The 26,519-nt window shown below is 46.6% G+C and overlaps 1 protein-coding gene across 2 annotated transcripts in view; it reads left to right on the plus strand.

Annotated features, from left to right (window-relative positions):
- The window catches only part of atf6 (activating transcription factor 6), a 540,099-nt gene that overhangs the window by 39,048 nt on the left and 474,532 nt on the right, over positions 1 to 26,519 (plus strand). For both annotated transcript variants that reach the window (XM_072511677.1, XM_072511678.1), the window contains exons 3-6: positions 14,412 to 14,496; positions 21,767 to 21,843; positions 23,418 to 23,553; positions 25,072 to 25,254. In XM_072511677.1, the coding sequence (XP_072367778.1) occupies positions 14,412 to 14,496; positions 21,767 to 21,843; positions 23,418 to 23,553; positions 25,072 to 25,254 (481 nt within the window). The remainder of the gene's footprint in view (positions 1 to 14,411; positions 14,497 to 21,766; positions 21,844 to 23,417; positions 23,554 to 25,071; positions 25,255 to 26,519) is intronic.

The following is a 26,519-nucleotide window of genomic DNA, read 5'->3' on the forward strand; positions in this document are numbered from 1 at the left end:
ATCACCAGCACCCCTCTGCCAGTCTCAGGTGGAATGTGTCTCATCTCCCAATAAAATCCCCCATATCTCCTCCACCAACATTGTTAAATTCCACCTGTTCTTCGTAGCCCATTCCCTCGTCACCTGAATTCCAAATACCTGAACCTTTCCTAGCTACCTTGAATGGCAACTCCCTCTGATTGGCCCATCGCCCCACCGCATTCACCAGAAATATCTCACTTTCCCCGACATTTATCTCATACCCAGTGAAGGCCCCAAACCTCTCCAATATTCACATGATCCTACCTATACATTCCAGCGGCTCCGACATAAAAAACAACTCATCAACTCTACTAGTTACGTCGTCAAAGAATTCCAGTAGAATTGTCAAGCATGATTTTCCCTTCATAATCCATGCTGACTCTGTTTGATCCTGCCACTGCCTTCTGTAAAATCTTTGATAATGGATTCTAGAATTTTCCCCACCACTGACAATCCGGCTTATTGGCCTATAATTCCTGTTTTCTCTTTATGCCCCTTTTTAAATAGTGGAGTTACAGTAGCTACCCTCCAATCTATAGGAATTATTGCAGAGTCTATAGAATTCTGGAAGGTGACCACCAATAAATCCACTATTTCTAGAACCACTTTCTTAAGTACCCTGGGTTGTAGATTATCAGGCCCAGGGGATTTAACGGCCTTCAATCCCATCAATTTCCCCAACACCATTTCTCTACTAATATTGATCTCCTACAGTTCCTCCCTTACGAAACAACTTAGCCGCCAACATCTCTCATGGAGAGGGTTATTTAGCTCGCAGGGTCGGAGGAAAGGAGCACTTCTGGTATTTATAGACAAATTTTGTAGGAAGATTCGGTGTCAGTGGAGGGGTTAAGGCTAGGTGGGAGGAGGAGTTGGGGCTCCGATTAGATGATGAGGTGTGGAGTGAGACCCTTCGCAGGATGAACGACACGTCTTCACGCATGAGGCTTGATTTAATTCAACTTAAGGTAGATTTTAGGGCTCCTGACCAAGTCTAGTTTGAGTTATTTCTTTGCAGGAGTGGAGGACGGATGCAAGCGCTGTTCAAGAGGTACGGCTAAACACGTGCCCATGTTCTGGTCTTGTCCCAATCTCGTGGATTTTCAGGTTCCCTTCCTCCCGAAAGAGCTACCTATCTCCGTAGCCCTCCATCACTTTCAAATATATATCTGGCTCTCTTTAGAAAGCTCCTGTGAATCTGTGGAATCCGCCTCCATCACGTTCCCAGGCTGCGCATTCCAAATCCCAACAACTGAGTGGGAGGTTTCTCCTCATCTCACTCCTTGCTCTTTTAAAAAAAAAAAGATATTTTATTTCAAACATACACAACATCAACAAAATACACAGTCCAACAAAGCATAATCCAAAATTTGTACAGTTTCCCCCCCTTTTACCCCCCCCCACCCCCCGGATGAACATTTCCTCAAACAACATCATGAATGACCTCTACCACACCTCAAAACAGTCCTCCGACCCCCTCAACCCAAACGTCATCTCCAACTGGAGAAAGTGATACAACTCGGGTAGCTTGGGGAACGTCTGCCACTCCTTTCTTGCAAAGTCCCGCATCTGCATCTATCTAAATTCTCTACCCCCTCGGCAGTTCAACACTCCTAGATTTGCTGACCATCTTGAAATTGTGACCCCTAGTCACTGACTTACCAACTAGTGGAAACAGAATATCATCTTTACCCCCTCAAAATTGTTCATAATTTTGAACACCTCGATATGGTCACCTCTTAATCTTCTCTGCTCTAAGGGGAAACGAGCCCAATTTGTCTAATCTTTCCTTGTATCTAAAATTCCTCATTCCTTACTCTCCAAGTACATGAAATATAGCTAAATGAACAGAGAAGCATTCTTTCTTGTGTTTTAACATCCTCTCTTAAAGTGCCCAGAACTGAACACACTATTCCAAATGTGGTCTGAACAATGATTTTAGAGGTGTATCATCACTTCCTTGCTTTTATACTATGCCTTTAATTATAAACCCAAGGATCCTATAAGCCGCCTTAACAACTGTTTTAACTTGCCTGACCACCGTCACATGCCCTCCCATATCGCCAGGATTCCCTGTCCTTGCAAAATCTTTAGAGTTGTATCGTTCATTTTATATTGTCTGTCTTTGTTCTTCCCATCAAAATGTATCATTTCACACTTTTCCACACTAAATTTAATCTGCTGTAGGTTTCACCAACCTGTTTGTTCTTTTGAAGTCTATCACTACTTTCTTTACATTTGCAATACTGAAGTTTTTTTGTCATTTTGAAATTACTTTTAATTTTGTTGACAAATCTATTATTTGGCACGTGATCAAGCACTTATCAGAAGTCCATAAACACCACGTTATCCTCAGTAACTTTTTTTTACCGCATCAAAAAATTCAAGCAAGTTTTTTCAATATGATTTCTGTTCTAAAAAATCTGTGTTCCTCACATTTCTGTTTAAGCACTGATCTGCTTCTTGATTGGCAGAGTGGATAGTCAGCAGTTTTGGTGTATAAATCAATAGGTTATTTCAAATCATGTCCCATAAAATCGGTCAGCATATACCATTGCTGATGCTCATTTACCATAAGTAGTTCAAATTCCGCACAGTAGATGGAGCCAATTGTAAACCTTTCGCCTGCATGAGAAATTGGCGAAAGGGATTTCAAATCTGTTGTGAGTTGAAATCGGTTATGATAAGAATCGAGACATAACTTAATAATCATTCACCAACTGTAAAACCACAATTTTGTAACCTGGTTTAAACTTGTTTATTCATGATATAATCATTAGTACAGGCATAAAATGAGCAGCATCAGCATGTGGCTTGCAACTCTAATGAAATACTCTCCCAAGTACAAGAAATATAGCTGAATGAACAGCATCAGCATGTGGCCTGCAGCACTATTTAATATGATTTAGTGAATGCAAATCCCCAAAGCCAAGTAAACCTGCTCCACTAATGAAATACCCTCTAAGTACATGAAATATAGCCTTTTATATTTTAGTTGTTAGCCTGTGTGAAGGTTGTGATCCTTATTCCCACAATTCTGTCCTGCCAGTAACTGCCAGGGTCATGCTGTTGGTCGGAGACTGAGGAATATCTTAATTTGGTGACGTGCTAGGATTGTTCAAATTGGTTTGCACGAAATACAGCTGTGTGTGAGTCAGGTTGATTTGGGAATATGTGGCCATCAAGAAGTCCGTCTCAATATTGTTTGGTAATTACTGCAAACGCTTGTGGTTATGGATTGATGAAAGTTGTTGACTTTCATTCAGTGCATAGTTAGTTTGAAGTGAGCTGCCAGGTTTAAATCTGTCAGGAATATTTCAAAGCTGGTGTACCAGTGTCCCTCGGTTTATAGCTTAAAGTGTATTGAATAATTGCGATCAATGCCACTGTCTCATGGACTTATAGTTCCATTGAGGCCAATACATTTGTTATATTCTAAATCATAGGTGTGCTGTGTGCACATTGCTGGACCTGATTTTTAAGGTGAAGAATGATGTCTCTTTCACTGCAAATTCTAGAACTTTTAAGAATCTGATGGAGGGATGGGGAATAGGACTGTGGATGTCACTGGTAGGACCTGGTTGTGGCCCACCCTCATTGTCCTTGCTAGGCCATTTCAGAGGGCAGTGAAGAGTCAACCACGTTGCTGTTGTTCTGGAGTCGCTTGAAGGCCAGGTCACGTAACGGTGGCAGATTTCCTTCCCTAAAAAACATCAGTGAACCAGATGGTGTTTTGAACAACATTTGATGATAGTTCTCAGGACTACCATTACCGAGGCTGGCTTTCTATTCCTGATTAATTAATTGAATTTTAAATTCCACCAGCTTCCATGATGGGATTTGATTTGAACCCATCACCAAAATGCCAGCCGAGGCCTAGGGACTACGAGTGCAGTGACATTGCCTTTTAAAATTTTGATGAAATAAAAAAATCAGAAAATGATCAGCAGATCAAGCAGCATCTCCTTGATAGAAATAATAATTCAAATTGCAGATCGATGACCCTTTGTCGAACTGGAAAAAATGCAACAGATTTTAATAAATACATAAAGCATGGAAACTGTGGGTGGTGGTGGAGAAAATCTGCAATAGGAGAGAAGGCAAGTGAGATGAACTAATAAAAGGGATGCTGGTACAAGACAAAAAGAGATGGTATTGGGACAAGGAAAAGAACAAAAGATGCGTCGAGAGGAGGTGTAAATAAGAATAGCAGAATCAGTACCAGCAGCTGTACTTCAGAAAAATTGATGTATAGATTATGATCTGAAATTGTTCAACTCAACATTGCATCCCAAAGGCTATAAATTGCCTTGTTGAGGATCTGCATCTCATTTTTCAAACTTGAGTTGAGTTTCATTGGAACTCTGTAGGTCAAAGTGGAGTGAAGAATTAAAATGACAGGTGGATTGGAACTCGTTCTCATGCTTGAACGGAAATATACGTCGAGAATCCATGAGGCTGATTACATTTTGGATAATTTTAACATACATACATACATGTTCTGGGGTTGTAACACGGTGGCGCAGTGGGTTAGCACTGCGGCCTCACGGCGCCGAGGTCCCAGGTTCGATCCTGGCTCTGGGTCACTGTCCGTGTGGAGTTTGCACATTCTCCCCGTGTTTGCGTGGGTTTCGCCCCCACAGCCCAAAAAGATGTGCAAGCTAGGTGGATTGGCCACGCTAAATTGCCCCTTAATTGGAAAAAATTAATGAATTGGGTACTCTAAATTTATTAAAAAAAACAAAAAAAAACTTTAAGATGCTGCATATGCATGTACTTTACAATAGCCTGAGCTAGCTACAGTCTGAAGTAAATAAAATGGGTAAAAAAGTGAGATGCATTACTGAATAATAAATACATGATACTTGTAATCCATTTCTTTTTGACATGTTCATCACAAAAATTGCAAGGTAAATGTTGCAGACAAACAACTAGACTTCCCATGCTGACGGTCAATGAGATTTAAAACAAGTAGGGTCCTTGGATGTTTTCGATCTTTAGATTTCTGGAGAAAGGATATTCGACCTGTGTTTTGCAAAGTGGTCACCCCATCTGCATTTGGCCTCTCCAGTACAGAGCAGACTCCACTTCAAGCAGTGAATAATGTTACAGACCGTGATGGGAGAGTGTGCAATCAATTCTAGCCCCACTTCTCTGCAGGCCGTAACAAATGTTTAAACATTTCTCTCACCCACAAAACTGGCCAATTGTTTACCTTTGATACTGTTGTTCCCAACAAAAAAAGATTTGAATCCGGCTTCTTTCAGTAAACATAAAAGAATAATTGATTTATTATAAAACAAACTTATTTTTTAACAGCAAGTTATAAAACTGGTTAACATACAAGCTGTAGACTTCCGGTTGCGGCCATGAGCTGAACGGTCGCACAAAAGGTGGCTCTCATCTAGAAACCTTGGTTAAGGCCCTTTAATCCCAACAAACGATCATCAAAAGAACGAAAAATCCCCCAAATTGACCCCTAATCGATTGCACTGCCGCCCAAAACGCCGAAGAACCAGCAACCCAGCCGAAAACTTCCAAAGAAGAGGAGAGGGAAACCTCCGCCTCGGAGCAGGGGAGCCTGCCAGGCGGCAAGGAACCGATGATGGACGATCACATGGACTTTCCAGGATAGACGCAAGCACTGATGGAGAAAATGATGGTCCCATCACCGCCGAGCTCCGGAAGCATAGAGTGGCGGCTGTGGAGGTGGCAGTTGAGGCAGCGACTGCCCACATGAGGGAGGCTGTGAGCAAAATGGAGCGGAGGTTTGATGCCCACCAGGCAACGACATGGGACTTAAGAAAGCCGCCATGGACCAGGGGGATCGGATCGTGGCCCTCAAAGTCGAGGTGGCGAGGCTGGTCAAGACACAGAAAGGGCTGACGGAGATAATCGACGACCAAGAGAATCGAGCATTATGGCAAAACCTGCGGATTGTGGGGCTTCCGGAGAGCACAGAAGGGAGGAACCCCACAAAGTAAGTGCCAGCGATGTTCGGGATATTGGTCGGCGAGGAGGGCTTCGCAAAGTCCCCGGAGGTAGACTGTGCTCACAAGTCACTTCGGCAGCAGCCCAAGGCTGGGGAACCACAGCGGCCGATTATTCTGAGGCTCCACAGGTACCAGGATATAGAGCGGATCCTGCAGTGGCCGAAAAGCGCGAGGGCGTGCAAGTGGGAAGGACATTCCATCAGCTTGTACCAGGACATTGGAGCAGACCTGGCAAAGTGCCGGATAGAATACAATGGGGCCTCGTCTGAGGAGGCGGACCAGGAAGGGATGGTGGACGAGCCCGGGGAGCGCCTGTAGGAGGCACCAGAGGATGGAGGACGGGCAGCGGCATGTCTGGAGGACCAGGGAGGCCAGCATCATCACCCGCTTCTCATAGAACAAGGCTATGTCCGTCAACTCACCGCTGCATTTCGCCGCCACACCCCCTCCCCCGCCAATACCCACAATGATCCTCGATCATCTTGATCTTGCATGATCTACTGCTACGTGTTTCCCCAAGATGCACATCGGATGGCAGCATGGTGGCGCAGTGAGTAGCACTGCTGCCTCACGGCGTCGAGGTCCCAGGTTCTATCCCGGCCCTGTGTCACTGCCCGTGTGGAGTTTGCACATTTTCCCCGTGTTTGCGTGGGTTTCGCCCCCACAACCCAAAGATGTGCAGTTTTGGTGGATTGCCCACACTAAATTGCCCCTTAATTGGAAAAAATGAATTGGGTAATCTAAATTTATTTTTAAAAAGATGCACATCGGAGGTGGAGGCACCTGCTGCTTTCCACACCCTGTGGCCTTTGATGCCCTTGCGGATATCCTCTGGAGGACCTGGAGCCGGGAGTGGGGGGGATGCTGGTCTCACTGGCATCTGTGCCTACCCTGTTCTACATGCTGACCTTGGGATGTGCTGGTGTCAGGAGGGGGGAGTCGGAAGAACTGGAGATCGCTGTTGTCTCCTTGGTGGCAGGCACCGGGCTGGCCTCCAGCATTTCCACCTCCCTGACGGTGCCCGTAGGGTCTTGGTGGTTTCCTTGGGACGGATGGGCAGCTGGAGTGAGCCCCAGACGCCTCAGTATCATTTGGCTCTGCCAGTCCTGGTGCCTTCCCATTGCCTGCACCATGGTGTCGAAGGCCTCAGTGATGCTCCTCCGCAACTGAGACATGTTCTGCAGTGCCCCGGCAATGTGCACCTGCATCTGGGAGAGGTCCCTCAGCGACTTGGACATGATGTAGAGTCCATCAGTCATGGTCATCACAGTCTGAGCCATGTCTTGGACACCACCACTCAAAACGCTGATCGTGTGCTGCAGGCTTTCCACTGCGTTGCCACCCTAGCAGTTTTGGCATTGGTGCCATGCATTGCCGGTATCATCTCCTGCACCTGTAGACTTTGGAACTCCTCCAATTGGCTCTGCACTTGCCAAAATGTCACGAACATCCCCTCCTGAATCTTACAGCTGTGTCCTATCACCTGTATCAGCTCTGGGATAATCTTGTCTGGAGGCTCAGCATCTGACTGGGGATCAGTTGAGTCTTCGGATTCTGTCCATTCTCTTGCAGGATCACCATCTGAAGGGATATGTGGTCAGTGAGAGGGAAGGATACTTTTGTCTGACATGGACAACTCACTTGAGACAGGTCATCTGGGTGAAAGGACAGTAGATTCTCACCTGCGGTGCAGGCCAACCTCGCTGCAGTGACTGCTTTTTCCTCGGGCAATCCCGCGACTCCCAAAGTGTGTCCCTCATAAAGGGTGAGGACGAAGATTTCTGGTACCCCCCAAACTTGGCCCTTTCCTGCCTACCATGGGCTATCTTCTCCTGCGGGGACAAAGAGAGTGTTTGTGAGCCGCATGTTTGATGGATCGGGGGCCTATGGCAGTGGCATATGTGGGAACCACAGCTGGACATGGAGGTTGTGCTGGTGGGTGCCAGGGGATGTTGAGTAAGATTGGATGTGGGGAAGGTGCGAGGTGTCAGCCAGTGATTTGGGGGTTGGGAATTGGATGGGTGACAGGTGGAGCTGATGTCAGGAGAGAGGTGGTAACTTACCCTTGCGGCTTGTTTGAAGTCATTGGTCTTCTGACATTAGACTGCGGTCCTCCTTGTCAAGCCTGCACTGCCAGCTGCTGCCACTGCCTCCCAGGCGGCAATGCTGACCCTGCTGTTGGGCCTCCGATCCCCTCGGGGAAACAGGATGCCTTGCCTCCACTGCTTCCAAAGCCTGCCCAGGTCGGCATCGCCAAAGCGAGGAACAGATCCACGCGTTGCCATGCTTGCGTGTTGACTGGGAGTGAGTGGTGAGGGTGTCTTTAAAAGCAGCTCCCCCTTGTTAGCGGCGAGCTGCTGAGGCGCAAGACTGGCGAATCAGATGTGTCATGTGAGGGTACCTTTAAGACATGGATGTTTAAGCAATGTACCTTTAAGAAAACAGTGATGTCAGAGAGTGGGTGGGGCTGAGCTCAGGTCAGCCGTTTTGCAGTTTGGAGGAAAAGAGCTGGGTGTGTGTGTGTTTTGCAGTGAGCTGGATCTCTGCCATGAAAGACTATCTCTGGATCATTTGGGTGATTTAAACTTAGAATAGTGACCTGATGTGATTTTGTTTAAAGGTGTTAAGTCTCTTGGACGTTTGAAGGAACATTTTAAGGAATTATTTACTGTTGCAATATTTCTGAGTTATCTTTGAAGTAAGGGGTGTTACGAGATCCAATGTTTATTTATGATGTTAAGTTGAGTTCATGGAATGAACATTGTTTTGTGTTTAAAAACCCAGATGTCCATAATTGTAATCCCACTCCGAGGGAACAAGCCGTGTGCTTGGAAAAGCAACAAATCCATTAAAGGGGGAGGTTGGTTGAACTCCATGATACATTTTGGGGTTCTGAAAATGCCTCGCCCATAACAATTGGAGGCTCGAGGGGGATACAGGTCTATCTATTGGATTGGCTTTTGTGAACTTAAAGACAGTGAAGGATTGTTGCTTTTCCGGTGTGGTATTTTAGTTTAAGTGGGGAGAACGTTGTGAACAATGGCTCTTTCAGAGGCTCAGAAGTTTTTGGGAGTGGAGAATGTCACACGTAGTACTTTACGGACAGAAACGAAAAGCAGACTGTTAGATTTGGCAAGAACATTGCAGTTAACATTACCTGACAAAATGCGAAAAGATGAGGTAATTATGGCGGTGGTTCAGCATTTAAAGTTGCCTGAGATAGAGTTTGACTCATTGGAAATGGCAAAAATTCAGTTGCAAATTAAACAAATGGAACATGAGAAAGAATTAAAGCGGCTGGAATACGAGAGTGAAAGAGAGGAAAAAGAAAGAGAAAGAGGGAGAGAGGAAAAAGAAAGAGAGAGAGAGGAAAAAGACAGAGAAAGAGAGAGAGAAGAAAAAGAAAAGGAGAGCGAAGAAAGGAGAAAAGAAAGAATAGCCCTAGCAGAACAAAAAGAAAAGGAGATACAGATCAGGGAAAAAGATAAAGAGAGGGAGTTTGAACTTCAGAAAATGGCCATGAAACAGGACAATCAGTTAAAATTGGCAGATGTAAAGGGAAACGTACAGTTGGATGATAGTGATGAGGATAGTGAGAAAGAGCGTCATAGTCGAAGGCTTGGTGGGAACCTATTTAAATATGTCCAAGCATTGCCAAGGTTTGACGAGAAGGAAGTGGAAGCCTTTTTCATTTCATTTGAGAAGGTAGCTAAACAGATGAAATGGCCACAGGACACGTGGGTGTTACTGATTCAAACAAAGCTGGGAGGTAGGGCTAGTGAAGTGTTGGCATCACGACCGTGGGCAGCACGGTAGCATTGTGGATACCACAATTGCTTCACAGCTCCAGGGTCCCAGGTTCGATTCCAGCTTGGGCCACTGTGCGGAGTCTGCACATCCTCCCCGTGTGTGCGTGGGTTTCCTCCGGGTGCTCCGGTTTCCTCCCACAGTCCAAAGATATGCAGGTTAGGTGGATTGGCCATGATAAATTGCCTTAGTGTCCAAAATTGCCCTTAGTGTTGGGTGGGGTTACTGGGTTATGGGGATAGGGTGGAGGTGTTGACCTTGGGTAGGGTGCTCTTTCCAAGAGCCGGTGCAGACTCGATGGGCCGAATGGCCTCCTTCTGCACTGTAAATTCTATGACCGGAGGAGGTATCTGGAACGTATGAGGAGGTGAAGGAATCCATCTTAAGTGCATTTGAGCAAGTACCTGAAGCTTACAGACAAAGGTTTAGAAATTTAAGGAAAGAATTTGGTCAAACATACATGGAGTTTGAAAGGCGCGAACAGAGTAATTTTGATAGGTGGATAAGGGCTTTGAAAATAGACCAAACGTATGAAGCTCCCAGAGAAATTATACTTTTGGAGGAGTTTAAAAATTCAATTCCTGATGTAGTGAGAACTCGTGTGGAGGAACAGAGGGTTAAACTGCGAGATTACCAGCAGAAATGGCAGATGATTATGAATTAGGTCATAAATCAAAGCTTTGTTTCCGACATCAGTTTCAGCCTGTGAGGGATAGAAACTGGGGACATGAGAAATACTCAAGTGGTAAAGGTCATCTGATGGGAGATAATAAGGAGAGTGTACCTCAGATTAAAAAAGAAATCCAGGAGGGTGGAAGAGACATGAAACGTTTCAAATGTTTTCACTGTAATAAACTAGGCCATGTAAAGTTACAGTGTTGGTGGTTGAAGAAAAGCACTGGGAAGGCTGATGTGGTAAAACAGGATAAGACAGTGGGGTTTGTTAGAGTGGTAAAGGAAAGCCCAAGGGAAGTGAAGGAGGTGCAAACGATTGTACAGCCTGTTCAAGAAGTAATTGTTAAGAAGGTGCCAGATGTCTTTAAAGAATTTACTTGTGTGGGTAAAGATTACTCATGTGTATCAGGAGGAGCAGGTAAAGAAGTCACAATTTTAAGAGATACAGGGGCTAGTCAATCATTAATGGTAAGAGATGAGGAATTATGTAGTTTGGGAAGAATGTTGCCAGAAAAGGTGGTGAACTCCTGGTTGAACTCCATGATACATTTTGGGGTTCTGAAAACTCCTCGCCCATAACAGATGGCAAGACAGCCAGGAATGGTGAGAAATTCGTGGAGGCTCATTTTCGGCACTAAGTGCTGTTAAATACGAGCAGCGAACTTGCCAATGTGACTGTTGAGGACTACCCTGCCGATTGCGCTCAAAATGACATTTAGAAATGTTTTTGTTAAGTTGCGCCTCTGATGTGCTTTCTTAACATATGTTCTCCTCTCCCTCAAAGAGTCGGCTCATCTTCGCCCTCATGAGATGTGTCCTGTACACAACATTCAGCTGTATCAGCCCCAACCTCACGCACTAAGTTGAGGTGTTCACCCTCTGGAGCATCTCGTACCACAACCATCTTCCATAGCCTCCCCCAACTCTTCCTCGCACTTGGCTTTGATCCCCTCCATGGATACCCTGTTTTTACCCAAAGACCTCCCATAGATCGCCGACGCCACCCCCTTTTCCATTCCCCCTGCTGTCAATACCTCTTCCAACAATGAGGGGACCGGCGCTGTTGGGAAGCTCTGAATCTTCTTCCTAGCAAAATCTCGGAGCTGCAGGTACCCAAACTCTTCCCCTTGCCCCAGTCCGTATTTCTCCCCCAACTCTTCCAACCTTGCGAAACATCCCCCCAGGAGCACCCTTTTAATACCCTGATCCCTCTCCACCCATCTCCGAAACTGCCTGCCCAGCCTCCTCGGCTTAAACCTATGGTTTCCCCCTCTCCGGCATCTCCCCTGACCTCGCCCCCAGCTTAAAATGCTGCCTCAATTGCCTGCAAATCTTCAGTGTTGCCACCACCACCGGACTCTCAGAGTATATGCCCGGGGCCACCGGGAGCAGGGCTGTTAGCAGCGCCCTCAATAATACAATATAATAATCTTTATTAATGTCACAAGTAGGCTGACATTAACACTGCAATGAAGTTACTGTTAAAATCCCCCAGTCGCCACATTCCGGCGTCTGTTCACGTACACAGAGGGAAAGACCTAACAGCACATCTTTCGGGGCTTTTGACAGGAAACCGGAGCACCCGGAGGAAATCCACGCAGGCACAGGGGGAACGTGCAGACTCCGCATAGACTGACCCAAGCTGTGAATCGAACCTGGGACCCTAGCGCTGTGAAGCAACAGTGCTAGCCACTGTGCTACCGTGCCGCTCATGACCCCCTACACAGACCCTCCTCCATTCTAACCCCCATCCAACCCAACTCCTCACATTTTTGGCATTCGCCGCCCAATAGTAATATAAATTCAGGAGGCACAATCACCCCACCTGCCGCCCTCTCTGTCGGACCGCCTTCCTAACCCTGGCTACCGCCCCCCACAAATAAACAAAGTGAGCAACTTGTCCACTTCGTTAAAGAATGCCTTCAGCAAAAAGACTGGGACACCACAAATTATTCATTCTACTCGATCAAATGCCTTTTCCGTGTCAAGCGCAACCACCACCTCAGTCTCCTTTTCCTCAGCCAGCGTCAAGACTACATTTAATACCCTCCTAATATTTGAGAATAGCTGCCTTCCTTTCACGAACCCCTCCTATCACCCCTGGGAGGCATCCCTCCAACCTAGCCGCCAGTACCTTCACCAGTATCTTTGCATCAACGTTCAGTCGCGCTATTGACCTGTACGACCCACAGTCCATTGGGTCCTTATTTTTAAGCAAGGTGATTGAGGCCTGCCCCAATGTTTGTGGTAGCGGACCCTTCCCTATCACCTCCTCAAACATCCCCACTGTCAGCGGCGGCAATTTGTCCTCACATTTTTTGTAATGTTCCACTGGGAACCCATTTGGCCCTGCCATCTTCCCCGCTTGCATCCTCCAATTGCCGCCTTTACCTCCTTTTCCCCCACCGACCTCTCCAGTTTGGCCCTGTCTTCCTCCTCCAGCGTCGGATACTCCACTCCGTTCAGGAACTCCCGCATCCCCTGATCCTCCCTCGGTGGCTCCGACCTATACAAATTTTCATAAAACTTCACAAACACCTTAATAATCTGGTCTGGGGTCACCACCAAATTCCCCGTCCTATCCCTCACCTCGACAATTTTGTTCACCGCCGCCTCCCTCCGAAGTTGGCCTGCCAACCTTCTCCCCAGACTCCCCTGGCACACCTCAGTTGGCGCACAACATCGGTCTTTAAGCTTTATAGGTGCGCAAACATGACCGCAGCCCCTCTCCCCACCACACTCCCGTCCACAAGCCAGTTTGAGCTTGTTAGTGTGGAGGCCTCTGCCCAGGCCCCACTCCCCTCCAATCCCCTACCCAGGAAAATAAATCCCCTTCAAACAAACAAACCCAGTGCAAACACACAAGCCCCAGAAAACCGTCTTTGTACTCCTTATCCACAGGCGGGCTGGGTATAATACCCAACCTTCACCTCTTCAAAGAGGGCAGCCTTAATTTGATTGAACCCAGCCCTCCTCTTTGCCAGCTCCTCACCCAGGCACTGATGCACCCGCAGCTCACTCCCTTCCCAGGTACACATCTTGGTCCGCCTCGCCCATCAAGGATCTACTCCTTATCCAGAAAGTGGTGCAACCGCACCACCATCACCCTTGGCGCCTCGCCTGCCTGCGCCCTCCTCCTCAGCGCTCCGTGTGCTTGGTCCACCTCTAGTAGCCGATCAAAAGTCCCATCCCCATCAATCTCTCCAGCATTCCTGCCACATACACTGTGGCCTTCACACCTTCAATGCCTCTTGGAGCGATTCTCCTGATCTTCCACTTTCTCCCTCAGCCTCTTCTGGCTCTCCCGCATCACCCCCACCTCTGCCATCAACAAGGCCAACTGCTCCTCGTGCTCCCCCACTGCCTCCTCCACTTTCTGGATCACCTGGTCCTGGGATTCCAGCCTCTGCTCGACTCGCTCGATGCCAGATCTCAGCGGCTCCACCACCTTGGCCAGGTCTTCTCGGGCCTCTTTCCAAGCTGCAGGAACTCCACCAACTGCTCTGTTGCCCATTGAGTGGACATCTTTTCCTGTGACTTACCACAAAGACTCTCCTGTTCCAACTGCTCTTTCTTTCTTGCATCACCCCTTGACCGCGGATCCGTCCACCAGCCACACCAGAGGAGCAATACCTATCCCGGGCACTCCTGAATATTTTGCCCTCCAATACTAGACCCTTCGGGCAGGAAAAGACTGAAAAAATCTGCCTTGAGCGGGAACCCCCAAATGTGCGACCACTCACTCCATGGCTGCCACTGGAAGTCCCACATTGTAAACAGTATCTTATTGTACTTTGAAGACCATTTTCCAGATAGTGAATGTAGAGTTAATTGAATGTATGCATAAATGCTAACCAATCGGAGGATTGTAATGTGCATAAATCTGACTTTTGTATTTTGTTTTTCCTTCACTAGGATATGGACATGGAAATTGATTTCAGTTTGGAATTCACACCTTGGACTGTTGATCCTTGGGGACTAACGCGCAGCTTGTCTCCAGGTAGCTTATACTCAAAATTGTAAATCACTGTAAATAATATGATTTGATTCGTGAAGTCAATTTCTGAGGCTTGGATGATAAGTAAAGCCTCCCTGCCATACCGATTAACACTAAGTGTGAGAGAAAAAACGTGGGGTGGACAACAGGAATTGGATAATAATCAACAGTGCTTAAACCTTGATTTTAGATGTGTGATTGTCAGGAACAAAACCCTGGTGACAGTATTTTACATGTGTTTGCATTGATAACTGATTGTCATGGTTTAGTACTGTATTGAATTGTGATAGAGTATTGCTTTATTCATAGTTTTACTAATATAGGTGCTAGTTGAATGCATGGAGCTGAGAGGTAAAATTATTACAAGTGTTTGACTGTGGGAACCCTGTCATTTTTTCACAATGAATTAACCATTGTATTCCAGTGTGCTCAGCATTAAGAATGTATTGTTCTCTGTCTAATCAACTAATCAGGTACAGCAAGGTCTCCACCGAGCTGTGTAACACGGCAAGGGTGGAGAAACATATCCAGTAGTTTTCCTATGAATGCGCACGCAGACACTGAGCAGGTTTTGCTTGGCACCAGTCAATCTTTTTTTAAAAAAAATATTTTATTGAAAATTTTTGGTCAACCATCACAGTACATTGTGCATCCTTTACACAATATTATAACAACACAAATACCAATGACCTATTTTATAAACAGAAAATGAATAAATAATAAATAACAAAAATGAAAACTAACCCTAATTGGCAACTGCCTTATCACAAGTAACACTCTCCAAAAATATAATTTAACAGTCCAATATATAATTATCTGTAGCAACGACCTATACATATTATACAGTATATATTAACAACTCTGAGAGTCCTTCTGGTTCAATCCCCCCCCCCCCGCCCCCCGATCCTGGGCTGCTGCTGCTGCTGCCTTTTTTCCATTCCATCTATCTTTCTGCGAGGTATTCGACGAACGGTTGCCACCGCCTGGTGAACCCTTGAGCCGACCCCCTTAGAACGAACTTAATCCGCTCTAGCTTTATAAACCCTGCCATGTCATTTATCCAGGTCTCCACCCCCGGGGGCTTGGCTTCTTTCCACATTAGCAATATCCTGCGCCGGGCTACTAGAGACGCAAAGGCCAAAACATCGGCCTCTCTCGCCTCCTGCACTCCCGGCTCTTGTGCAACCCCAAATATAGCCAACCCCCAGCTTGGTTCGACCCGGACCCCCACTACTTTTGAAAGCACCTTTGTCACCCCCATCCAAAACCCCTGTAGTGCCGGGCATGACCAAAACATATGGGTATGATTCGCTGGGCTTCTCGAGCACCTCTCACACCTATCCTCCACCCCAAAAAATTTACTGAGCCGTGCTCCAGTCATATGCGCCCTGTGTAATACCTTAAACTGAATCAGGCTTAGCCTGGCACACGAGGACGACGAGATTACCCTGCTTAGGGCATCTGCCCACAGCCCCTCCTCGATCTCCTCCCCCAGCTCTTCTTCCCATTTCCCTTTTAGTTCATCTACCATAGTCTCCCCTTCGTCCCTCATTTCCCTATATATATCTGACACCTTACCATCCCCCACCCATGTCTTTGAGATCACTCTGTCCTGCACCTCTTGTGTCGGGAGCTGCGGGAATTCCCTCACCTGTTGCCTCGCAAAAGCCCTCAGTTGCATATACCTGAATGCATTCCCTTGGGGCAACCCATATTTCTCGGTCAGCGCTCCCAGACTCGCGAACTTCCCATCCACAAATAGATCTTTCAGTTGCGTTATTCCTGCTCTTTGCCACATTCCATATCCCCCATCCATTCCCCCCGGGGCAAGCCTATGGTTGTTTCTTATCGGGGACCCCCCCAAGGCTCCAGTCTTTCCCCTATGCCGTCTCCACTGTCCCCAAATCTTCAGTGTAGCCACCACCACCGGGCTTGTGGTGTAGTTCCTCGGTGAGAACGGCAATGGGGCTGTCACCATAGCCTGTAGGCTAGTCCCCCTACAGGACGCCCTCTCTAATCTCTTCCACGCCGCTCCCTCCTCCTCTCCCATCCACTTACTCACCATTGAAATATTAGCGGCCCAATAATACTCACTTAGGCTCGGTAGTGCCAGCCCCCCCCTATCCCTGCTACGCTGTAAGAATCCCTTCCTCACTCTCGGGGTCTTCCCGGTCCACACAAAACCCATGATGCTCTTTTCAATCCTTTTAAAAAAAGCCTTCGTGATCACCACCGGGAGGCACTGAAACACAAAGAGGAATCTCGGGAGGACCACCATCTTAACCGCCTGCACCCTCCCTGCCAGTGACAGGGATACCATATCCCATCTCTTGAAGTCCGCCTCCATCTGTTCCACCAACCGCGTTAAATTTAACCTATGCAATGTGCTCCAATTCTTGGCTATCTGGATCCCCAGGTAACGAAAGTCCCTTGTTACCTTCCTCAACGGTAGGTCCTCTATTTCTCTACTCTGCTCCCCTGGATGCACCACAAACAACTCACGTTTCCCCATGTTCAATTTATACCCTGAAAAATCCCCAAACTCCCCAAGTATCCGCATTATTTCTGGCATCCCCTCCGCCGGGTCTGCCACATATAGTAACAAATCGTCCGCATACAAAGATACCCGGTGTTCTTCTCCTCCTCTAAGTACTCCCCTCCACTTCTTGGAACCCCTCAACGCTATCGCCAGGGGCTCAATCGCCAGTGCAAACAATAATGGGGACAGAGGGCATCCCTGCCTTGTCCCTCTATGGAGCCGAAAATATGCAGATCCCCGTCCATTCGTGACCACGCTCGCCATCGGGGCCCTATACAACAGCTGCACCCATCTAACATACCCCTCTCCAAAACCAAATCTCCTCAACACCTCCCACAAATAATCCCACTCCACTCTATCAAATGCTTTCTCGGCATCCATCGCCACTATCTCCGTTTCCCCCTCTGGTGGGGGCATCATCATTACCCCTAACAGCCTCCGTATATTCGTGTTCAGCTGTCTCCCCTTCACAAACCCAGTTTGGTCCTCGTGGACCACCCCCGGGACACATTCCTCTATCCTCATTGCCATTACCTTGGCCAGGATCTTGGCATCTACATTTAGGAGGGAAATAGGTCTATAGGACCCGCATTGTAGCGGGTCCTTTTCCTTCTTTAAGAGAAGCGATATCGTTGCTTCAGACATAGTCGGGGGCAGTTGTCCCCTTTCCTTTGCCTCATTAAAGGTCCTCGTCAATACCGGGGCGAGCAAGTCCACATATTTTCTATAGAATTCGACTGGGAATCCATCCGGTCCCGGGGCCTTTCCCGCCTGCATGCTCCTAATTCCTTTCACCACTTCTTCTACCTCGATCTGTGCTCCCAGTCCCACCCTTTCCTGCTCTTCCACCGTGGGAAATTCCAGCCGATCCAAAAAGCCCATCATTCTCTCCCTCCCATCCGGGGGTTGAGCTTCATATAATTTTTTATAAAATGTCTTGAACACTCCATTCACTCTCTCCGCTCCCCGCTCCATCTCTCCTTCCTCATCCCTCACTCCCCCTATTTCCCTCGCTGCTCCCCTTTTCCTCAATTGGTGTGCCAGCAACCTGCTCGCCTTCGCCCCATATTCGTACTGTACACCCTGTGCCTTCCTCCATTGTGCCTCTGCAGTGCCCGTAGTCAGCAAGTCAAATTCTACATGTAGCCTTTGCCTTTCCCTGTACAGTCCCTCCTCCGGTGCTTCCGCATATTGTCTGTCCACCCTCAAAAGTTCTTGCAGCAACCGCTCCCGTTCCTTACTCTCCTGCTTCCCTTTATGTGCCCTTATTGATATCAGCTCCCCTCTAACCACCGCCTTCAGCGCCTCCCAGACCACTCCCACCTGGACCTCCCCATTATCATTGAGTTCCAAGTACTTTTCAATGCACCCCCTCACCCTTAGACACACCCCCTCATCTGCCATTAGTCCCATGTCCATTCTCCAGGGTGGGCGCCCTCCTGTTTCCTCCCCTATCTCCAAGTCTATCCAGTGTGGAGCGTGATCCGAAATGGCTACAGCCGTATACTCCGTTCCCCTCACCTTCGGGATCAACGCCCTTCCCAGCACAAAAAAGTTTATTCGCGAGTAGACTTTATGGACATAGGAGAAAAACGAGAACTCCTTACTCCTAGGTCTGCTAAATCTCCACGGGTCTACACCTCCCATCTGCTCCATAAAATCTTTAAGTACCTTGGCTGCTGCCGGCCTCCTTCCAGTCCTGGACTTCGATCTATCCAGCCCTGGTTCCAACACCGTATTAAAATCTCCCCCCATTATCAGCTTTCCCATCTCTAGGTCTGGAATGCGTCCTAGCATCCGCCTCATAAAATTGGCATCATCCCAGTTCGGGGCATATACGTTTACCAAAACCACCGTCTCCCCCTGTAGTTTGCCACTCACCATCACGTATCTGCCCCCGTTATCCGCCACTATAGTCTTTGCCTCGAACATTACCCGCTTCCCCACTAATATAGCCACCCCCCTGTTTTTCGCATCTAGCCCCGAATGGAACACCTGCCCCACCCATCCTTTGCGTAGCCTAACCTGGTCTATCAGTTTCAGGTGCGTTTCCTGTAACGTAACCACATCTGCCTTAAGTTTCTTAAGGTGTGCGAGTACCCGTGCCCTCTTTATCGGCCCGTTCAGTCCTCTCACGTTCCACGTGATCAGCCGGGTTGGGGGGCTTCCTACCCCCCCCCTTGTCGATTAGCCATCACCTTTTTCCAGCTCCTCACTCGGTTCCCAGGCAGCTGTATCTCCTCCAGGCGGTGCCCCCCCGCCCATCCCCTCCCATACCAGCTCCCCCCTCTCCCCAGCAGCAGCAACCCAGTAATCCCCCCCCCCCCACCCCGCTAGATCTCTCGCTAGCGTAATTACTCCCCCCATGTTGCTCCCAGAAGTCAGCAAACTCTGGCCGACCTCGGCTTCCCCCCGTGACCTCGGCTCGCACCGTGCGACGCCCCCTCCTTCCTGCTTCTCTATTCCCGCCATGATTATCATAGCGCGGGAACCAAGCCCGCGCTTCTCCCTTGGCCCCGCCCCCAATGGCCAACGCCCCATCTCCTCCACCTCCCCTCCTCCCCCATCACCACCTGTGGAAGAGAGAAAAGTTACCACATCGCAGGATTAGTGCATAAAACTCCTCTTTCCCCCCTTTTTAACCCCCCTCTTCGCCCCCCACATTCGCCCCACCACTTTGTTCAAACGTTCTTTTTAATAACCCGCTCATTCCAGTTTTTCTTCCACAATAAAAGTCCACGCTTCATCCGCCGTCTCAAAGTAGTGGTGCCTCCCTCGATATGTGACCCACTGTCTTGCCGGTTGCAGCATTCCAAATTTTATCTTCTTTTTATGAAGCACCGCCTTGGCCCGATTAAAGCTAGCCCTCCTTCTCGCCACCTCCGCACTCCAGTCTTGATAAACGCGGATCACCGTGTTCTCCCATTTTCTGCTCCGGGTTTTCTTTGCCCATCTAAGGACCATTTCTCTATCCTTAAAACGGAGGAATCTCACCACTATGGCTCTGGGAATTTCTCCTGCTCTCGGTCCTCGCGCCATCACTCGGTATGCTCCCTCCACCTCCAACGGACCCGCCGGGGCCTCCGCTCCCATTAACGAGTGCAGCATCGTGCTCACATATGCCCCGACGTCCGCTCCCTCCGCACCTTCAGGAAGACAAAGAATCCTCAGGTTGTTCCTCCTTGCGTTGTTCTCCAGTGCCTCCAACCTTTCCACACATCGTTTCTGATGTGCATCATGCGTCTCCGTCTTCACCACCAGGCCCTGTATGTCGTCCTCATTCTCGGCTGCCTTTGCCTTCACGACCCGAAGCTCCCGCTCCTGGGTCTTTTGTTCCTCATTTAGCCCTTCGATCGCCTGGAGTATCGGGGCCAACAGCTCTTTCTTCATTTCCTTTTTGAGCTCTTCCACACAGCATTTCAAGAACTCTTGTTGTTCAGGGCCCCATGTTAAACTGCCACCTTCCGACGCCATCTTGGTTTTTGCTTGCCTTCCTTGCCGCTGGTCTAAAGGATCCACTGCAATCCGGCCACTTTCTCCTCCTTTTTTCATCCGTATCCAGGGGGGATTCCCTTCTGGTTTACCGCACAGTGTTTTTAGCCGTCAAAATTGCCGTTGGGGCTCCTATCAAGAGCCCAAAAGTCCGTTTCACCGGGAGCTGCCGAAACGTGCGACTCAGCTGGTCATCGCCGCACCCGGAAGTCCGGCACCAGTCAATCTTAAGTCATGTCCAATGTTTGATTCACAAATCATCTTCAGGGTCAGCACGGTGGCACAGTGGTTCGCATTGCTGCCTACGGCGCTGAGGACCTGGGTTCGAATCCCGACCCTGGGTCACTGTCCGTGTGGAGTTTGCATGTTCTCCCCGTGTCTGCGTGCATTTCACCCTCACAACCCAAAAGATGTGCAGTATAGGTGGATTGGCCACGCTAAATTGCCTCTTAATTGGAAAAAATAATTGGATAATCTAAATTTTTAAAAAAACAAACAAATCATCTTCTAAGTAACAGCATTCATTTGAACAAACCAGGAGGCTCAGCTGAGAATTAGAAGACAATGAAAGTAAATGAGGGGTTCAACCAGAGACAAAAAGTCCCTTGAAAGTCAGACCTCGTGGTCGAGGTCCTTGTTCTTGTTCCTGAATTCTTCATCTATCTATTTGATGGTGTCAGAGTGATTTCTTTATGCTCTATGCCATGTGCTTGACCTTTTTATGTATTGTTTGATATTTTGTTTCTAAGTTTTGATTCAGTTCTTATTCATGTGTATTCGAGTGAATAATTAGCAATAAAGTTGTATTTTTGACACCTCCAACCAACCGGACTACCGACCCGTGTTAGAAGGTAAAATACGAGTCCCAACAAATTGTCCACCATTATTATGGCTCCAATCTTGGGAGTTGGGTGCAGAAGCTTCAGGTGACGGCGCTACCTCTGAGTTTAGGCTGATATCAATGAATGCATATTGTACCTGAAAGCTGCTAATTGTAGATCAGATTATCTGTAATCACCCTGGTCAGAGAAACTGTGCCTGTCTATCCAAGATGGAGTGTTGGTCCTGTTATTATTAGCCAATTAAAAGAGCTTTATTGGCAGGATAACTTTGTTCGGGTGCATTCTTAATTATTAATTCAGTTTTGTCAGGGCATGAGCAGAAAGCTTTTGTCGGATGAGTGACTTGTAAAATTTGAACATGTTCACGTGACTGATTGCATATGTTTGTCTTTATCTGTAGATGCACAGATCATGTCCGAACCTCAGTCTCCAGCTTCCAGCTGTTCTGTGTCTTCTGCAGATTTAGCTTTGCAGCACGTAAGCAATTCTCTTTCAATTGCCGTAACCTTTATTAGTTTTGGCTGCTGAGAACAGTCACAAAATCACAACATGTTCAAAGCTTCCTTTGTGTCTTCAGTTAATTTCCTCAGGAGTATGAGCTATAAATGGTGGTTTGTGTAGTTATGCCACTGAACTGTCAAACTATTTGCTATTGTTTATTCACCGACTTCCAGTTGTGTGCAAGAAAATTTGTGTGGCAAGCCAGCAGGACTATTGGACAGGAGTAGGGAATTTATCCCATCATGCCTATTCTGCCATTTAATTAGGTCATGGCTGACCTGTATCTTAGTCCATCTACCCATATTGGTTTCTAGCCCTTGTACGCTTGCCCAGGGTTTCCCAAAACCTCTGCACCATGCCCTCCCAAGAGCACTGACGGAAACTCTAAGGAACATTTTTATTATATTGAAGAATTCAACCATGAAAAAAGTATTTACACAATAATACTGAGTGCTTTCCTCATTTGTCTCACTCACACATGCACCCTTCTCTCTCTCTCCTCTCTCTTTTCCTCTGACACAAACACGCCGCTTACTGTTCTCCCGCGCCCACGCGTTGGTCCCGTGCGCTCGCACCCCTCCCATGCCAGCGCGATTGACGCGTGCTCGCGCCTCACCCGCACCCATGTGTGCGTGCCTCTCTCACGCCCATGAGCCTGAACCTCGACCACGCCTCTCCCATGCCTACGCGCTCGCCTCTATCTTTGTCAGAAGTTCTCAGGGCTCCGTGGAACATAGTTTGGGAAACCCTGCCCTTGCCTAACCAAAATCCAGCAATCCGTTTTGAAATTTTCAACTGACGTATCCGCAGTAGCTTTTTCTGGGGGCTGGGGAGAACTCCAGATGCCACTACCCTTTGTGTGAAGAAGTGCTTACTTACACCAACCTTGCATGGCCTACTCCTAATTTTAAGGTTATACCCCTTTATTTTACACCAGTTGAAATGAACCTGATTATAATTATTTATAACATTTCAATTAGATCATCCCAAACATAAATCGCTTTTAAGGGCAGCACGGTGGCACAGTGGTTAGCACTGCTGCCTCATGGCGCTGAGAACCCATGTTCCACCCTGGCTCCTGGTCACTGTCCCTGTGGGGTTTGCACATTCTCCCCGTGTCTGCGTGGGTCTGACACCCACAACCCAAAGATGTGCAGGGTAGGTGGATTGGCCACGCTAAATTGCCCCTTAATTGGACAAAAAAAGAATTGGGTACTCTAAATTTAAAAAAAAAACTATGTTTTTATATAACCTAACCTCAAACTTTAACTTTTGTGTTTAGCCTTCAAAACATTCTGGTTGAACTGCCCTCCACCCATCCAAGGGCGATACATTCTTCCTGAGATGAGTTGCCCAGAGTTGAACAGAGTCGTACATATGAGGTCCAACCAGAGCTTTATCGAACAACAACATTACTACTACTCCATTGTATTCTCCACACAGAATGAATTGCCTTGAAGTGTTAAGATTGTGCTTTCAAAATGTACACGGGTTGCTGTGTTTTGTACTTGCTTAAAATCCTGACTGTAGCTCTTCGTTTTATAAAACAGGAAGAGCTGCTTTACTCCTCATCATGTCAGTCTTCACCAGGATCGCCCTGCAGTAAGACCAGTGACGGTTCTTCTCCAGTGCGACAGTTAAATATCCAGAACTCCCCTATAATAAAACCTGATGAGTCAGTACCAGGTATGAATTCTCATTTTATTGAAGATTATTGCTGACAAATTATCTCAGCCATCAGCAAGTCTCATTTTCCATTGGAAGTCGCGCGTGCATTTCAATGCTAAATGTGAATTAGAAACAGTATCTTCAAAATAATGCTCATCTTGGTTTACTTTTACCCATCAAATAAGTGTTCAATGCATACAGCCTAGGCTATAACCTTCCAATAGATTTGAGATGGTTATTGATTTGTTAGTCCTTTATGTTACATTTAATTAGTTGAGGAGTAATGATTGCTCTCCCTTTTGTTCAAAAAGAAGCTGATGATTCAGATAATTTCCCTGTGTTTTTTGGAAAAACATTTTTTTTACACTTTTGAGAACTTATTCAATCTTGCAAAGCTATGGCCAAGGTTAAACTCGCTAAGCCCAACAGGAATTAAGCTTGACTTTTGAAGTTAGCTTAAGGTACAACTTCTGTCTGGTCATTTTTGAGCAGTAATGGTTCAGCTTCATTAATTTGTTGAAGAAAGTTGTGGAAATGATGTCCTCACTTCAACATCTTGTAGACAAGGAAAAGGAGGGGCCCAAGCAGTTCTTTTATAATCTGGAATTATAAGAGGTTTGTTGTGCATAATATGGGATCACAGGTGATTCTTCTTCCCATTTGTTTTGGTTGGGAGTAATGACAACAAACTAGGTTGGAGGCACAATATTTAACCAACCAATGGGAAACGCAAGTTTTTTTTGGTCTGATTATTGTTCAGGTTTTTATTTTGTGAATACGTCTTCACAGTGCTGCTATTTTAGCAGAACAGATATTGGAAACAATCTTGATCCAATTGATGTGGTTGCACAAAATGTTTCTCAGTCTAGACTAGAAGGATGGCTTGTTGAAATGCCAATAATACTTCCTGCTGCCTGGCTACAGCTGACCTGATACTGTATGAATTGGCAGATGTGACGAATATCTTCTTAAATGTTCCACTCCCAATATGCTAACCAATAGAACAGCAATAATTATACAGATTTTTAAGTAATTGGCAAAATGTGTTTTGTGGTTTGGAGCAAAAAGGCATTGGAAGTATTCAGGGCAAAGAAGTTTCAAGCTGAAGAATATGTTCAACAGCTGCCTGCACTTGGCACTGAATTACCCACACAGGGAATTAATTTCTCCATTGGTAGAGGATGTACAAGATTTCACCAAATTGCCTCTGAATGTCTGGACACACTTTTAGTTCTTGGTGATTGTTTGATTTCTCGTTCAATATAATTTCTATTTGCATGTATGAAAATGTGCAATAAAATATTTTCTAAATCGTAATTCTGTGCTCTGTGTTAATTATGAAAAAGGTGAATTTGTTGGCATGTGGCAAAGGATTGAGTTCATTTGCCCATGGAGTGGCACAAGCTCTGCATGTTTTGTAGTTTACTTACTGGGATTCTATCTTGGCATTCTACTTGCAAAATCTTCCAGTAGTTTTGATAATGACCAATATTTATTTGTACAATAATTAGAAACACATTTCTTCTCCTGTTACAGTGAATGTCACTTCAAATATATCGAAACAGAAGCCTATTCAACCGAAGCCCATCCTCATTTCTGCTATTCCTGTGTCACAGCCTAGTCCGGCACTAACTGGGAAAACCATTATAATCCAATCAGTTCAAAATGTGGCGTCAGTCTTAAAACAGCAACCAATTAAAATCTGTCCTGCTCCTACTGGTGAGTACTTCGTGACTTAAAATATTACATCTTTATGGTAACCCCTGGTGCATATTGTCTACGGCAGCAATGTCGTGTCGTCCCGACGCATCAACTTTTTCTATACAAGGTGGCCACAGTGTTGCCTTGAAGGCTGTTGCTGAGGTTACTTGGCACAAGTCTGTCCAGATGAGACAGTCAGAGGAACGGTTGGCACAACTTAAAAACACAACATAAAATAAAGCAGGATCCCTTTGAGAAAACCACTGAGGAGACTACCAAGATTAATAGAGAGATGCCGCTACAGAGGTTGAACTTGATGCTTTCACTGTTCTCAACTGTTCCAGAAACAAATCAAACTTAAGATGCACTGGCAATGAATGCTTTTCCTATATCATGCACCAGCTGGAGACTAAATATCTTGATCAAATTTTTCTCCAAATTTTGATTGTGCATGCCTTGCAATTATGATACCCAGAGGGCATGGGCTTACTGCAACATTCGGATCAATTGAGGATAGCATGCCAGGTGACCTTATTAATCATAGATGGATAGGTACTTACAGTAAGTGCAAACGGGACTAGAAAGCAATTCCTGCCCCTCATTGACGAGGAAAGCATGTACTGTGGGTCAAGATGTGTGCGAGTATTTTGCTCTCTCCAATGTATGGGTACAGGTTGGAGCAATTGTTGCTGTATGTTGCAAAGATTGTTGCTGCCTTTTGGCAGAAAAGCTATTCGGAAGATAAATTGAGTGATTGATCATTGAAAGCTTTTGAAGAATTACAAGGCTACTTGTCAACAGTATAGCTCGGTGAAGCAAAACTTCTATTTCAAGGTCCCGCTCATAACTAACGAGTCATGTCAGTTTGGCAACCATTTTATGACACCTCACACCCTATTTCCCAAACCCTCAAACAGAATATGTGAGGAGCACCTTGAGGCATCTCCAGGTTGTCTCCAGACATCGGCTCAGCTCCAATTTGACTGTAGTTTGGTTAAAGGACTCGCCTGCAGACGTTTGTGGCAAAATGTTCAAGTCATTACAGTGTTTGAGATGACTGAACACTTCTTTGCGTACTCATTGCACCCTTTTTAAAAAAAAAAAAATGTTTGATTGAAATTTTTTTCCCCTTACAGAACAAACATAACAGTAAAGAAAGTTTAACAATAAACAAATGGCTAATCAACATGGTAATCTAATCATTTAACATAAACTAAAACTCCCCCCCCCCCCCCGGGTTGCTGCTGCTGGTCATCTGTCTTCCCTCTAACGTTCCTCTAGGT

The sequence above is a fragment of the Scyliorhinus torazame genome, chromosome 7 (genome assembly GCF_047496885.1).
Source record: "Scyliorhinus torazame isolate Kashiwa2021f chromosome 7, sScyTor2.1, whole genome shotgun sequence".
Classification (NCBI taxonomy): Eukaryota; Metazoa; Chordata; class Chondrichthyes; order Carcharhiniformes; family Scyliorhinidae; genus Scyliorhinus; species Scyliorhinus torazame.